General features: G+C 37.6%; 3 protein-coding genes across 3 annotated transcripts in view; all 3 read right to left on the bottom strand.

Annotated features, from left to right (window-relative positions):
• Nucleotides 1–118: 118 nt before the first annotated feature.
• On the bottom strand, nucleotides 119–3,391 carry dtd1 (D-aminoacyl-tRNA deacylase 1). The gene is made up of 6 exons (XM_043241493.1): nucleotides 3,273–3,391; nucleotides 2,880–2,970; nucleotides 2,297–2,532; nucleotides 1,304–1,401; nucleotides 1,007–1,173; nucleotides 119–849 (listed from the first exon to the last, which is right to left on the bottom strand). Exons 1-5 carry the CDS (start codon nucleotides 3,313–3,315, stop codon nucleotides 1,018–1,020), a joined length of 624 nt encoding a protein of 207 aa, XP_043097428.1. The 5' UTR covers nucleotides 3,316–3,391; the 3' UTR covers nucleotides 119–849; nucleotides 1,007–1,017.
• Nucleotides 3,392–4,066: 675 nt separating this feature from the next.
• On the bottom strand, nucleotides 4,067–5,252 carry LOC122347129 (small integral membrane protein 26-like). The gene is made up of 2 exons (XM_043242201.1): nucleotides 5,031–5,252; nucleotides 4,067–4,859 (listed from the first exon to the last, which is right to left on the bottom strand). Exons 1-2 carry the CDS (start codon nucleotides 5,146–5,148, stop codon nucleotides 4,687–4,689), a joined length of 291 nt encoding a protein of 96 aa, XP_043098136.1. The 5' UTR covers nucleotides 5,149–5,252; the 3' UTR covers nucleotides 4,067–4,686.
• A 2,595-nt stretch (nucleotides 5,253–7,847) lies between these two features.
• The window catches only part of sec23b (SEC23 homolog B, coat complex II component), a 7,395-nt gene continuing 295 nt past the window's right edge, over nucleotides 7,848–14,947 (bottom strand). Inside the window, 21 exon segments of the mRNA XM_043242292.1 lie at nucleotides 7,848–8,048; nucleotides 8,165–8,386; nucleotides 8,501–8,587; nucleotides 8,676–8,837; nucleotides 9,279–9,356; nucleotides 9,508–9,661; nucleotides 9,992–10,098; nucleotides 10,202–10,291; nucleotides 10,409–10,489; nucleotides 10,595–10,718; nucleotides 10,863–10,978; nucleotides 11,085–11,243; nucleotides 11,777–11,921; nucleotides 12,059–12,141; nucleotides 12,251–12,474; nucleotides 12,477–12,486; nucleotides 12,912–12,955; nucleotides 12,958–12,997; nucleotides 13,101–13,158; nucleotides 13,699–13,754; nucleotides 13,757–13,932. Of these exon segments, the coding sequence (XP_043098227.1) occupies nucleotides 7,959–8,048; nucleotides 8,165–8,386; nucleotides 8,501–8,587; nucleotides 8,676–8,837; nucleotides 9,279–9,356; nucleotides 9,508–9,661; nucleotides 9,992–10,098; nucleotides 10,202–10,291; nucleotides 10,409–10,489; nucleotides 10,595–10,718; nucleotides 10,863–10,978; nucleotides 11,085–11,243; nucleotides 11,777–11,921; nucleotides 12,059–12,141; nucleotides 12,251–12,474; nucleotides 12,477–12,486; nucleotides 12,912–12,955; nucleotides 12,958–12,997; nucleotides 13,101–13,158; nucleotides 13,699–13,754; nucleotides 13,757–13,921 (2,295 nt within the window). The 5' untranslated portion in view covers nucleotides 13,922–13,932 and the 3' untranslated portion in view covers nucleotides 7,848–7,958.

Genomic DNA, 14,947 nt, shown 5'->3' with positions numbered 1-14,947 from the left:
TAAATAAAAGTTCATTCAATTGTGAATGTTTTTGTAAGAAAAAAATCAGCATGTCCTCAAACGCGTGCATGAAAAATCACAACATCTATCTTTAACTTATATTGAAAACCACATCCTCTCCAAGTGTAAGACAATCATTACGCTTTTTATTATTAAAATGTACAGGCACACGTGTTTTTCACATTCAGAAACAATCCTCTTTTGCTTTTTTTCCCACCTAAAGTGCCGCGCAGAAAAGCAGGTGACTCACAAAAGCTCCTTTGTCCTTTTGTTATTTACCATATTATTCTATGAAATTATTTACTCTTTTGCGTTTCACACTGCATTAGGCCATATATGATTTCAATTTTAAGCTAGGACCTTAATGACAGGCAGTCCCTTTGTAGTAATAGAAAATAGATTTATAAATAATATATTTTTTTATAGATCTAAACAAGTTCTTCAAAAATGATAGCATTATATACAAAGAACAACAGTACTCAGTGGCTATGGAATAATTAATATTGCACATTTTTCTCTCCTGTTTTTATTAAAACACATTACAGAGATGTATACATTTCAATAAATTAGATGGCATAGTAAATATTCAGATAATGTGTTCAAAGTGGTGCTAAAACACCACTGATGTGTGCCTGAGTCTTTTTTCTACTAGTAAATGTGGAGCTGCCGCTTGTTCTTATGTTTATATACAAACCCGGTTTCAGAAGAAAATCAGACTGGGCACTATAGCGGACATTTGAGAGGGAAAATGATAAGACAGAGGGTCAGCTGTATGAGCTGCACTGAAAGACGTCCCTGAAGACAGCAGCATTCCACTGGAAGCTGGATGGATATGCAAGGTGCAAAATCCTGAAAAAAAAGGATGAAAGAAATAATGAAAACTATAACGAGCAGAGAGTGATATTCGGTGACACTCTCTAAAGAGCAGTCCCCGGAGCTTGATTCAATTCAATCAAAATAAAAAAGCAGCTTATATAGCTGTATGAGTTTTTGGCTGTAATTGTACCGTGAGGTACTTTATGGTTCTCGTTCAGAGGACACGTCTCCCTCGGCTCCGCTGCTGGCACTGGGGTCTGCTTTCGAGCGAAGAGCTGCCTTCTCTCTGCTGGACTCAGAGGGGCCTTTCGACCGTGTTTTTTCTTTACGCTGTAGTTGCTTCTCTTGTTTGGACAGCTGAAGCATGAAAAAGGAAAGAGAAGCAATCTGGTTTGTGAGCTTATGCATTCCCAAAACAATTTATGCTGCATCTTATGTAGAAGACTGAGTTGAGTTACGCATTTCATTGTGAAGCAAAGCTGTATACCAGTTTAGGGTCTGTAGGGCCAGCAGGAGACTCCAGCTGAATGGTCACAGGTCCGTCATTTTGTATGAGTACCTGCATTTTTGCACCAAACTGCCCATCTGCAACACATTACAAGCCGTTTAAGCTGAAAACAACTAAACTTATTAGACGTTTTTAGCATTTCGATTAAGTATACAAGCTATTTTTTATTATATACTAATTTAGTCCTTTTAATATGAGCAAATATGTGTGCATTTATAGGTCTGCACACAATTCTTATAATAAAATCGCCTTTCAGATTAATCTCTTTTACTGCGTCTGTCATCAGGTATTAAAAAAACGAAGTTTCTATGCATTTCTCTTAATCTCTTTATTATTTTATTTATTACTAAAATACAATTCTTAAATATAACAAGCATTTATTATTTTTTATTATATTAAATTAGGTTAAAATATTAAATTGAGAACCACTATTCAAGCTGTCTTCTTATTGCATCGTAATATTTCTGAATTACTGTTTGATGTATCAGTGACTTATAATATACAAGGAATAGTTTGGCAAAAATTAACACAATTACTTTCACCATTAAATCCCACAAAAACTTATTAAAACATACTTGTTTTGTGTTAATTTTTGCAAATCAATTCAGTTCAATGAGCTTTTATTTATTCGTTAATTTTATTTGTATAGCGCTTTTCACAATACAAATCATCGGAAACAAAAAAAACTTTCTATTTTAAAGTTTCTACATTATATTTAGCAGTTTATTAGTTTTGACTATGTAAAGTTGATGTCTATATGGCAGTAAAATTCATGTTGTTATGCAATGACATTGTATTAAACAGACCGTGAGCGCTATTAACCGCAATAACTATATGTTGTGATTAAACCTAAAGCAAAATTCTGTAGTTTTGTATGTTGTTTGAGGGCTGGCATTATCTGAGGTCCTACAATGCCAAACAAATGCTAATCAGGAGAATGAAACCTTCAACAGACAGCTGGTCTACCCTCACCTTTGATGCATTCTGGTTTATACGCTTCCCTCAGCTGCTCCAGCATGCTGTTGTAGAAGGGCTGGGCCAGTTCGGCCGGCATGGCAGAGTGGAAGTCAGGCTTGTTTCCCTTGAGGATACACTGCAGAGTGAACTGACTCACACACAGCACCTCCAGCTCTCTGTCCATCACGCTGCGGCTCCAGGCACGGCCGTTCTCATCCTCGAACAGACGCATGTTCAGAATCTTCCGTACCCTGACAGACAACATCAGACGTACAGAACATACTTCATACATTCTTCAAAACATCTCATTTTGTGTTTGAAATGAGTCGGAAAAACTGATTTCTCGCGTGTCACTGAAGACATTGCATTTACACTGCAATAACATAAATATATTAAGCAGCTACTTTAAATTGTATTAGGCTAACAGTCCACAAAATTAGCAAAAAATAGACTTTGGTTTCATAATATTACCGTTGCGCTGACGAATGAATTGCGTTTATAAAATGCAACTGTCTTACCGTGCTTGATGTTGTTTTAATAATTATGATTATTATATTAGCCAAAACGGACTTTTGTCCAGGCATCAGTGGGAACTTACATGTAGTCCACGTCCTTCTGCGTGTCCTCCAGTGAGATGCCGAGTAAGACGCAGAGCCCTCTGCCTATGGAGCTGATCTGCTCCTCCCCGACTGCGCAGTAAAGAGAGGACACATGAGCCGCATGCTTAACATGATACTTGGCGCTGGCCTGAACAGTTCAGACCTAGTGCACAGACTTAAGCAACCGCGTATATTAAAACAGCGTAACGATCAAACGGTGTCGAGAAGGCGCTGAGGCGTGGAGCGCGCGTGACAGCGGTGTACAGTGTATACAGTCACGCCTCTAGCCGCTTTCATTTTCATTTCAACAAATGAACCGACAGTATTAGCGTAGTAGAAGCGTCCAGCTGACAGCAAGACTTACTGTAAGATGCGTGAACTTTGTGCCGTACCTGTTACGCTTGCCTTTGTTACTCGTTGAATGATCGCCTTCATTGTTTTGGTTTCCAATCATGTGCACCGCTCGAACACTTTGCTCTTCCGGTTTCTGCTAAGCCCCGCCCCTCGGCGGCTGCGCGCTGGCGCTTCCGCCCCCTCGTGGACGAGACGCGCAACAATTTCAAGCAACTTTATTTGAGAAACACACAAGGAACTCAAATCAACGACGGTGTCAATAAATAAATAAATAAAAAAGGAAAAATAAGAAAGAAAAATACATGAATAAACAGTAAATTAAGTAAATAAATTATGCTGCATGAGCTTTAAGAAATTAAAAACACTGTTAAATCTTTCTGGAAAACTTAGAAAGTGGGGAGTTAGTAAAAATCTGCATTTATGAATGGAATAATTTGCCAAAGTCACAGTATTGTTAGCTAAAATAATATGCCACATAATAATTCTGTCATAAAGATAAATATTTTAGTTTTAAAGTCAAAGTCAGGTACTTCAAACTTAGCCAAACAGTGATGTTATCCCATAAATTTAGGATTCCTGAATAGTAAATAATAATAAAATTCCTGAATAATGCTTGAATTTCAAACAGTGCCACCTGCTGCTTGGAAAATTACCTAACCAGAATTCAGTTGAGTTTATTTTTTTATCAATTGTATTTGTAAATAGAAATGATTCAGTTACTTAAATATTTTCGGTCATTTGTTTTCCTAATTATTAAGGATTTATCACATCCCTTAGTATTGAGGGGATGAACTCTATACTTGCATACATTAGTCATTTTCTTACACCAAACTTTATTTTTGCATTCTTTTTAATGAGGCCCTACAAGATACCGAGCTGTAAAACAATGCAGAGCACATGAAAAAACAAAATTGGGTTAATAATAAATATATTTGTTATCACTTTGAGATTTGTAAAGTACAATAAAAAGAATGTGCATTATTCTTACACTACTACTACTACTAATAACAAATGTACAAAACTAATAGCAAAGAAACAAAACAATTTATTACAAAGCTTTTGACTTTATTTAATGACATTAAGTGGTGGGCTGAAGTGGTGTGGATTGCTGTGAGGTGCCATCTGACTCTTTCTGACAGCACTCATGCACTGCAGAGGATCCACTGAACAAGGAACTTAATGTTACATTTCAATTAATCTGTTCTGGAAGCAAAACTAAATCACCCTTGTCTTTAATGTGAGTAAACTCTTCATTAAATTTCCTTTTTTGGGGTCAACTGTTTATTTAACACCGATGCAACGAACAAAATATTCACCTTTAGATCTCCAAAGCCAACCATCAGATACGTTATTCATGTCGCAGCATTGCAAAACACAGATTTTGCTTTTTAATTTAGAAATGAAAAAACAATGAATCTTTTCTTCTGAAAACCAAGCAAGCAAACAGTCAGCTCATTTCCCGTCTTCTTGTTTTTGACTCTCTTTAGAGCTCCCAAACTTAGAATTGATGTAGTTGAGAAGCATTGTGGAATATGGCACAGAATCCTTCTTGTAGATAATTGTGGTCCGAGTATATTTTGTTTCATATACCTCCACGTTATGCTCGTCGTCATCGACCTGTTCAACTAAAAAAAAAAAAAAAAACATTATGCATTATGACAACAAATTTGCCGTTTTGAAATTGACACACACAACATTATCATTATGATTTTGCAAGCTGCTAGGATACATCTTAAGTCAAAATATCAGCAGATTAATAGACTACCCTCGCTGCATACGAACCTATTATAATTTACCTTTGGCTACGTTATCTCCGAACCTGTATTTACAAAATAAACTACCAAGTACGGTCCAAACACCAATAGCATACAGCATTGACGCATTCCGGTACCATTTATCAGGATTAACCTTCATAGCTGTAATTTATTGTAAAAAAAAATGTAGGATATAAAATTGCGAGGATGCCAACGTTCACAAGGACACCCGTGTTTGTCTTCTTCTTTTTATTTCTTTCCGTCAGCGTAGACGCTACTTGGCGTATTAGTGCCCCCTGCAGGATGAAGTTTGAACTAAATTCTTATATACAGTCCTATATTGCACAGGAACTGGAGGACTGCTTCAGAGATACCACAGACTGTAAAAAGATGATGGTCGACGCGACTCCACTTCCTTCCACTACAGAAAGTGAAGACAAAACATTCCCAGCACTGTCGCTGACATCTTGCAGTCTGCGCAGTAGAGACCGTGAGGCGGGGCCGCGGAATCAAAGTCCCGCCCAAACTCCCGCAGACCCAATCGCAAGCTCGCAATCATGAAACCACACCCCGTTTTTATAACAGCAAATCAAATCACTATGCAAAATGCAAACTACTTATTATTATACTATATTAGAAAATCTGTTATTTTAAATTCTTATAATAAGGATGGCTTAAATTTAATTGACTTTAATTCTTAATTCTTAATAGCACCTTAAAAATCAATTGTCTTAAACTTTTTCTCCACAACCAGTCTTCTATTTGGAATGCAATCCCTTAATATGTCTTTTTACAATAAGATGGTAGGTTATTCTTTTTTTATTAATATGTAGTTCTTAGCAAAGTTCCTATCAAACTTTACTGTTATCAGCAAATGCTTTTGACTTGGAAACTTTTTTATAAGCATGATTGTTCGCCACAGAACTTTTTTATTTGAAACAACTGTTATATTTTACATAAAAGGAAATCCCTGTTTTTGGAAAATTGGTTCAGTAATGGTTTGTTTTTAGTGAACCACTTGCTTGACAGTGATGGCAATTTGATGAATTATTTAGATTTTATCTTAAAATATCAACTTTATGCTAAAGATAAGAATCTGCTTAATGCAAGTATAAATTTTGTATAAATTATGACAAAAAAAACAAAACAAACAAACAAAAAACTATAAATATCTGTGTTATTTTTATTCGTGTGCCCGTTTCTTTTTTGTCCATTTTTCTTTTTGCGCTGCTTATTCTGTTATCCATTAATCCATAAGTAGCTTATTACTGAAAGATACTTTGTATGCTCTGTTGGTTTCGTTCTTACTGTAATCTTTGTTGTTTATTAATGCAATAAAACAAAAAAAAAACATTTAATTTATGTTTTTTTCATTTTTCATAATCAGTACGAATTGCTTAAAACCTGCTGACATTAATTTTTTTTTTTATTAAATTCATTCAGATACTATTAATTCAAATAAATTCAATTATTTAGATGAAAAGTACTGTCCAGGTCTATGATTAAGTGTTAAATAAAAGCATGGTCACTTTATTTGTTAGTTTTTCTTAGCGCTGGCCAAAATGAACCAATCGCTGTAGTAGATTTAATATAAACGTTTGATAAAGATTTATTTGGATGGGAGGTAGCAATCTTTGCTACTTTAAAATTTAATAAAATTCAAAGTTTTTCAAAATTTAATAAGAGTTCAGTCACTAAAACAACCTAAGATTTAAATGCGAGTCAAGTTTCTTTTAATGTTCACAAGAGGGTGCCAGATTGCACTAATCTAAAACTTTGGTGAAATAAAACTTTTGTCCATTTTGCAATTTAAAGGGGCATCTCAATAAATTAGAATGTTGTGGAATTATCTCAGTAATTCAACTCAAATTGTGAAACTCATGTATTAAATAAATTCAGTGCACACACACTGAAGTAGTTGAAGTCTTTGGTTATTTCTATTCTAATTTATTGAGATGCACCTTTAATTATTGTTATTATGATAACATTATGATGATCGTGATGAACATGATATTGGAATGTCCATTGTAATGAAATTATGATAAATTTAGTTAAAATTAGGTGTCAAAATTTTTTGTTTTACAATAAAATAATTGTACGGTAGACAAATGACAAGCCATATTTGATCTTTACAGTTACAAATAATAATGTGCATAAATACAAAGTTTTTTCATTTTCATTTTAATGGTTCCACATTTCATCAGACATAAAATCCTGATATAAATAGGTACAAATGCCTCAGTCATTTTGATTCGTAATGTTTTATTTTAGATCAAGACCAGAGTTTGCGCATTCAAGGTGCTCAACTTCGGGTTTTTCCTTTGAAATGAAGTAAACCTACAATAGATTTTCACTATAAATATTATGCATAGCATTAGTCCATAATTGTAGATCAAGATAAAACTGGAATGTGGGTCACAAGTCACATTTAAATTCTTTACATACAACATTCATTTAATTACAGGACTGGAGGAACAGGAATATAAAACACTGTTTCTCCCGCAGGTGAGCAGATCACAGGTACAGTTTATGAGTGAGAAGACCAGATCTGTGCAATAAAAACAAACAAACAAACAAACAAACAAACAAAACGAACAAGAGGATTCTTGCAAATAAGCATTAACAGGAATTTCAGTCTAAAACATGCTCGGAAAGAGCGACAAGCAACATGATGACATTTCTCTTTGGGAAATCAGACGTTATGTTATTAAGGATTAACATGTAACACTTTCTGTTAGACACAAACTAAACTAAATCAATTAAATAAGCGAACAAACATGACATACAAATCATAATTACTTGCGTAGATGAGAATTAGAAAACATCTAACAACCGCGTTTCTCTGGAGGACCTCTTAACAAACACAGAGATGCATTTGGTTGGATATGGAAGTTTTTCCATAAGATTAGGCCAAAAGTTCATTTCTTCAACCCTCTAAATGTACATCTTCACTGATCTTCAGCAGAAAGTTTATGCAGAACTCGAAACAGCCAGTTTCTTGAGATGATCCATAAAAACTTGCAGACTGACGTCGTCTGTGAGGATTGGTGCTCCAGACTCCTACAAGGAGGAGATATACCATTAGAGATCAGACATTCTTGTCAAAACTGAAATCATTTCAAGGACCTAAGGACACATAACGAACATACTGCTCTGTCAGAGCTAAAGGTGTGTACCTGGCCCCAGGCGTAGAGGTTGTTGTGTGTCTGGGAGGGGTTGACTTTGGATAGGAGGAAGCGTGCCTGTGAACCTCCATGCTCGGTGTCGATGTATCTGGGCATGGGGAAGCGTGTCTGCAAGATCTCCTGAGCATCGTCTAGAGGAGCCTGAAGGAGCTGCTTGAAGTTCTCATACTCTGCCATCTCCTGGTATCCAGCCTTCCTCCACTGAGCGATAGTCTGTGAAGATGAGAATAATACCATCGCTAAACTTACCTCGGACAAACACCATGTAACATTTGAGGAACCTTCTGAAAATAACAGTTTGGATCTGACAAAGCATTTGATATGTACCTCTCCGTGGAAAATCACCAACTGGAAGAAGGTGTCCATCAACAGAATGCGATCAGGAAGGATGCTGCTGCTGTCCAGAAGAACGGGCTACGAAACCAGACAAATATGCGATGAGTGTGAGGTGAATTAAATAATGTTCTGCACAATAATGTTACACGGGATGGTATCAAATCACCTCTGGAGGGCCGTAGAAAGAGTAGGAGTAGAGGATGGGCTGTATCATTATGAGCGACTGTGTCAGATCCTGACGCACAAAATGATGCCTGTAATAGGACGACTCGTCCGGACTGTTATTGAACACCTGCAGGAATGGGGATCTCCTCAAGTGGAACATGAACTGTAAAAAAAACAAAACAATAAAAATAAGAGAAATGTGATATTCTCATTTATTTAATCTTAGTTTTTAATCATACAGTACAATCTCTAAATAAATCATGCAAAATTTAAGTTATATATAATTTTTTTTGATTCATGCAATATATAAATGCAAATAAAATATGATGTGATAATAGCATCATTAATAAACAAGCTACAAGAGTTTACTTTGAATTAAATGTCAGATATTTAGGCACAATTTTTGCTACCTGTGTGCATATATTTTTGCTCTTAATTATAGATAGACTGTGAAACCTAATTTGCAATGTCTAGTACTTCTAAACACCATTACATAAACATTTATTATAACATTTGTTATACTGAAAAGTAATAGTATGAATTGAAGGCTTTTTAAGGACCCTGTCCTATCACAAATATAAGAGTTTAACCAAAGGAGTTTTACCTGTGGGTACAGTGAGAGAGATTCAGACAGTCTGAAGGAGTTTGGATCATCTTTATTGAACTGGCCAAACTTCTGACACTGAAACCAAACAACAAACACAAAAGTTGAGTGTGACGCACCTTCTACATCCATTATTGTTATAATCATAATGGTTCAAAGATTTGTCATATCGCCTCTCCTGAATGGAGGCACTGACCTACTTTTCTTTCTAAACAGCTGTGATACTCACCAAGCGAATGAGTTGCCTGTCTAGCCAGCGAAGAACATCAGGCCCCTCCTCTGATTCTGCCCTGAAAACGCCGAGCCGGGCCATGAGAACGGCAGAGGCCTCCTGATCAAATGACGACTCGATATGTTGGATCTGGGACTGTGCGTCAGCCCAACTAGGTGTGACAATAGAAAGAACCGGTTTGTCGAGAACATATGACGCACAAATTGAACACTCAAGAATTCGACTACCGAAGAGCTATTCAGGGCTTAAACTACACATATTTACGCAGCTAAATCTATTTTGAGCAACAGCAAACACAAATAGCACTTGGAAACATGACATAGGTTGACTTTAGATAACTCCAAGGCCTTTTTGTTCACGTCAAAGTTGATATTAACAAAGGAAGACCTTATGAATGAAAGACCAACCAAGACCTTGACTTTAATATGATATCGACTGACAGCTTCAAATATCAACGTCATGAAATTCTGTAAAGACTTACTTCCTGGCTATGGTGGTGACACGAATCCGCCGCTGTGTGTTCGAATGCTGGTATTGCGTAACAAACTGGATGGCTCCTCTTCCTCCTTGAGGAATTGGGGCGTTGTGCTATAAGAATAAAACATACCGGTGTCATTGATACATCAATACAAACATAAGCTCTCACACCAACTGCATGTACAATAGAATTGATAATTATATAACAATATACCTGATTTACTACTTCAAAGTACAGGGCCAAGGTGGTGGCAGGTGTGAGATTACAAATCTTCCACTGACACGTTCCTCCAACACCCATTTCCTTTGAAAAAAAAACCAAACACGAGACACTCATATATGTGTGCACATGTGTACAGTCCTGTTTGAAATCCATTGCAAAAGCTGGCATGAAATGGGAGGTTACATGCTCAAGACTTACATTGTCTGAGACACTGGGTCCTTTGGTGTTGAGAGACACACACGGCCCGATTGCACCAGATATCTTCAGCTCTCTTGAGGTCTGAGAAGAAAAAAGGACAATGGTTTAGATGGTTGACTTACGCTACTGCTTAAAAGTTTAGACATGGCAAGAAATTGCTATGCATTTAAATTCCAAATATTTTACCTTCACTTCCAAAGTACCACCAAAAGCCATGCGAAACTCTCCATTGTAGTCTTTGCTGAAGACTCTTTGGAAGGTCTGCTTGAAAAGAGATGTGTTGAAGGAATCTCCCATGACAATGTGGCCCCTAAAAAACAGAGCAAGAAATATTTTGGAAATGTATCACGTTTCACTTAAATTACTTAGTCACAAAGAAACAATACGTTGATATTGAAGACATTAAATAGCATGTAAGATATATGAAGATCAATAATCTTCGATCAATGCTCACCCTGTGAGGTTTGATAGACATTTCATCTCTAGCAGTCCCGTCTGATCCAGCGCACAGGCATAGATGTCGACGCTGTGTCCGTTCACTGCTGCACGGTTCGCCAGAGCCTCGTAATACTAAATACACATCAACAGAATGAAAAGAATGAAACAGAATGTTTATGGAAAACCATAAATATAAACAGAATAACACCAGAATGTTGCAACAAAATTCTCTAATCACCTTAGTGGCCTTCTTTAGATGGCGAGCGTTGTCTTTCTGGATGTCGTGCCAGGAGCGGATGGGTGTCTTCAGTTCATCTCCAACCACCATGCCGGGCCCCTGTGTTGGGGGGCCACCGGTGAACAGCATCACACGGGCCCCTGTGTTAGGGAAAGTGCCCTACAAATAGAACGACAGAGAGACGTTGTTTTAGTTCAATGTGAAAGTATGTATTTTTCCACATATTACAAACTTCATTGGTGTCTTTCAAATGGAATGATGCAGGCTAAAGTCAAATCTGCCATGCTGGCTAGACTTTTTATCAAATAAACTCAAGAGTGCAGTAGGTAGTCTGTTTCCTATCTTGAGAGTTATGTAAGAATAATGACTGGCTCGAGTACTAGGTACAACTGTTCTGATATGACATGACAGCTAAAGTGGACTTTGAATTTCACAGCCAGCATTACGGACACGTTGCCAATTTAAACTCACAGACAGTTATAATGAAAGGAGAAAAATCTCTGCAGGAATTCTCAGGGTACTGAATATCAGTTTAGTGAAGATATGCAAAACCGTGCATTTCCTGAGTTCTATCCATACATCCAGCTTTTTTAAATTCTCTCTTCTCTCTCTCTCTCTTTGGTCGAATACAGATTTATTCGAGAATAAATAAATAAAAATTAGCTTTTGAATGATTAACATCCCGGCTGTACCTCCAGTAGTCCAATAGCAATAGAAAGGGCGATGCCCGTGGAACGGAGAGGTCTCTTCCCCTGAGGAACAGGCCAGGGGTCTCTCTGCAACTCCCCCAAAAGGTCAGTTAGGTTCATGTCTACTGCTTGCACAGGTTGCAGAAATCTAAAACAAGAGCGAAGAAAAAGAAAATGAGCATAAATGGCTTTACATAAGAAATTTTCTTGAGACTCTTATGTAAAAGCTTCCGTTCACTTCTAAGGTGCATGCTGAGGAGAGTGCCGGATGATCGTCTCTCATACCTGCAGGAAGCAGCAGCATCATGAGGGGCCAGTGGTTTGCCTTGTTGTCCTGACGTAGCTGGTTTCATCAGTCCCAGCATCTCCTGCAAACAGATGACAGACTTGATAAACGTATCTGAAAACTCTGCTTCACTTGGTTGCATATGGGTTATTTTATAGATTTAAAAAAGGTAAATAGGAAAGATCACTGACTTGTATCTGTTTGGGCGTGAGCTCTTTTGTGCCACGGAAGACGTAGCTCTTGGCGATACCTTCACAGCTGAGCTCGTGGACCTGAATCATGCGGCCGAAGGTGATGAGACCCACCAGGGCATTAGGTGGCAACAGACTCAGAGACATCTGAAGAGATTCTTTCAGGGCCTGGAGGTCTTCCTCCTCCAGACATGTGTCCACCACGTACAGGAAGATGAGAGGGTGGTAGGTCCACGCTGAAAAAAATAAATCAGAATTAAAATACTACATAATGTTTTTAATTGATAAGTACTTTCATTTAAATAATTTGTTTACACTTGCATGATAGTTAAATAGTAACACATAGCCTACATTACTAGAGTAATTTTAAAGAAAAATTAAGTGTCAGTAAAAGCATTCATAAAGCTACAAAAGATTTTGTATTTCAAACTGATTCTTCGAATGGAAGTGTATACACACTTTTAAATTGCAAGGTAAACTATTTATTTAAACAATAAAAAAAAATAGCTTGTCAAAACACACTGAGCACTAGTTTCAAAATGACAACGTGGCTTTTGACGTGCAGCCATCAGTGAGCTAAAGGAGTTCTAGTTAGTCTATATGTTTGTACAGTAAAGTATGCCCATGTACAGTACAGAGTACACAGTAAATGTAAATTTACCTGCACTATGTACTCAATGGTGGAGAACTGAGGCATTAGTTCATGGGCTGATTCACTTCTGAAATGCCTGCGTATGATGGAGGAAACTGTAAAGAAATAGATTCATATTTACTCACAGTGACAGGTGTGACTGATGTTAGAAAAGCACACAGAGCTAATCCAAGACAGAAAATGAGTTTCAGTACTCACAGAGTTCCTCTGGAAGCAGAAGTTGCAGGCCCATATCTTAGCTCTGAAGTCCACTTGACTACAAAAGGAAAATGAGCGTTAAAGGTGCTAAACTTGTCTATGACGAAGCCTTTCTAATGTAAGTCATTAGCACACTAAAAGACAGTCGTCTTCCTTTAGTCTCAGCGGTTAAAGGAAACAATTAGCAGTTGATTAACCTGATCCAATTAACATACCAATGCTAATATTGGAAAACAACACTCTTTTAACATTTAAAAAGCTCTGAAATAATGCAATTAGCAAGTCTGCGGAAAACCAAACTTTGAGCAAAACACTATTCTAACCCTAAAATAAAAGTTCCACATCCAATCCAAACCAAACCACCTTTACTGTGCGTATAAAATGACAGCAAAAGCAATGTGATCCAGGACACCAATGTTTCATTTAATAAACAGGGAATTAACTGTTCTGAGCTGATACTCAAAATCCATACCAATTCCAGTCCACCATCTAATCGATAATTCAGATATGCGATTCAAATGATATTTATCTATACTGACCACACGCTGTACAAACAAACAGAACTCAACGCTGCTTGGAAAAGCGATTCAGCCCTTACCAGAGTGGGTTGAGGACGGCTTTGCAGTTGGCCCGGCTGCACAGAACTGGCTCGTGCACTGGACCGGTGGCAGGTCTGGTCTCTCTTTGAGAGGAGTGTAGAGGCAGGAAACAGGAACCACTAGCCGTGTGGCCTCCAGGCGGCTGGAAGGCCAGAGGTTCCAACTGCAGCGTACTCCATCCCGATCTTCGTTCTGTTGGATGAACTCTTGGTAGGTCGCCATGACAGTGTGAACTGTGGACGACCAGAAACATCGAAATGAGTAAACAGTGAGCTGCGGAGTCTTTTTAACACCAAACCACACCTATTGGGTTGTGCCTCCAAAACTGGACAGGCAGGATAGCAGAGCCTAAAATTAACAGCAAATACTTGAGTGACAAGGACAATTTCACCCATGAGAGCAATGTGAGCAGAAATTACATTCCTTTATGTTTGTTCATAACATAAGGAACTCTTTCACGCAAGGAATGTTCACGCAACCGTCATCTTCGAACAAAGACACTTGACATGAGTGCTTACCCATGCCAAGCCCAAAACGTCACTAAAACGTGTTGATCAGAGATAAGCGCTGATGTGTTGAGAAGCAAAACCAGATGCTATTTTTGAGCAGGATGTACTGCTGGGACACACCTGTCTTAGAATACCTCCTCAACTCCAGTCACAGGTTTGCTGACTAAACACAAAAGCACTTCAAAATATTAAAGAAGACTTTGGCCTCTGATAACCCTAAATCAGAGGCATCCTGGAAATGCCTGCACTAAACAGTGGCCCAACACCTGTATTGACTGTTTGGTTACGCAATGATAAGAGTTTCCAAACAGACACGAACTCAATGTTCCAAGAGACACTGGACAGGCTGAAAAAAGCCTAATAAAAATCAAATGAGTGCAACAAATTGCTAAGATATTGTCAACACGTTAGCCAACTTAATAACAACTGAGTAAAGGTTTTTAAATCAAACAGGGGTTAACGTATTGCTATTAATACGTTACTTCACAATAATATATGTTTTAGTGAAAATAAGAAATGTCATGACGTCACGCGTATGTCTACATTTCAGTCGACAAGCTCGCGCTGGCTAATTCCATCACACTCTCGACATAGCACAAGTAAAGAAGCAGAGGAAAAGCAAGCAATCAAAAAAAGAGGCAGTTACATTATTTCAAAATGTAGAATATCCCGAACAATAATGTCAAAGCATACGTTACTACTATACACCCGAGTATGCCGTACACACACACTAACGTTG

Source organism: Puntigrus tetrazona, chromosome 6 (assembly GCF_018831695.1).
Source record: "Puntigrus tetrazona isolate hp1 chromosome 6, ASM1883169v1, whole genome shotgun sequence".
NCBI classification, from domain to species: domain Eukaryota; kingdom Metazoa; phylum Chordata; class Actinopteri; order Cypriniformes; family Cyprinidae; genus Puntigrus; species Puntigrus tetrazona.
Note: the sequence above shows the minus strand (reverse complement) of the source record. Positions and strands in the feature narration are given on the sequence as shown.

What these genes read in the sequence shown, in the direction of transcription:
- dtd1 (XM_043241493.1), bottom strand. Translation starts at nt 3,315, where the DNA reads ATGAAGGCGATCATTCAACGAGTAACAAAGGCAAGCGTAACAG. An exon ending in AACAAAGGCAAGCGTAACAG is followed by an intron (nt 2,971 to 3,272) that starts GTACGGCACAAA and finishes TTTACTGCGCAG; the next exon opens with TCGGGGAGGAGCAGATCAGC. An exon ending in GCCCTACAGACCCTAAACTG is followed by an intron (nt 1,174 to 1,303) that starts GTATACAGCTTT and finishes TTCATGCTTCAG; the next exon opens with CTGTCCAAACAAGAGAAGCA.
- LOC122347129 (XM_043242201.1), bottom strand. Translation starts at nt 5,148, where the DNA reads ATGAAGGTTAATCCTGATAAATGGTACCGGAATGCGTCAATGCTGTAT. An exon ending in CGGAGATAACGTAGCCAAAG is followed by an intron (nt 4,860 to 5,030) that starts GTAAATTATAAT and finishes TTTTTTTTTTAG; the next exon opens with TTGAACAGGTCGATGACGAC.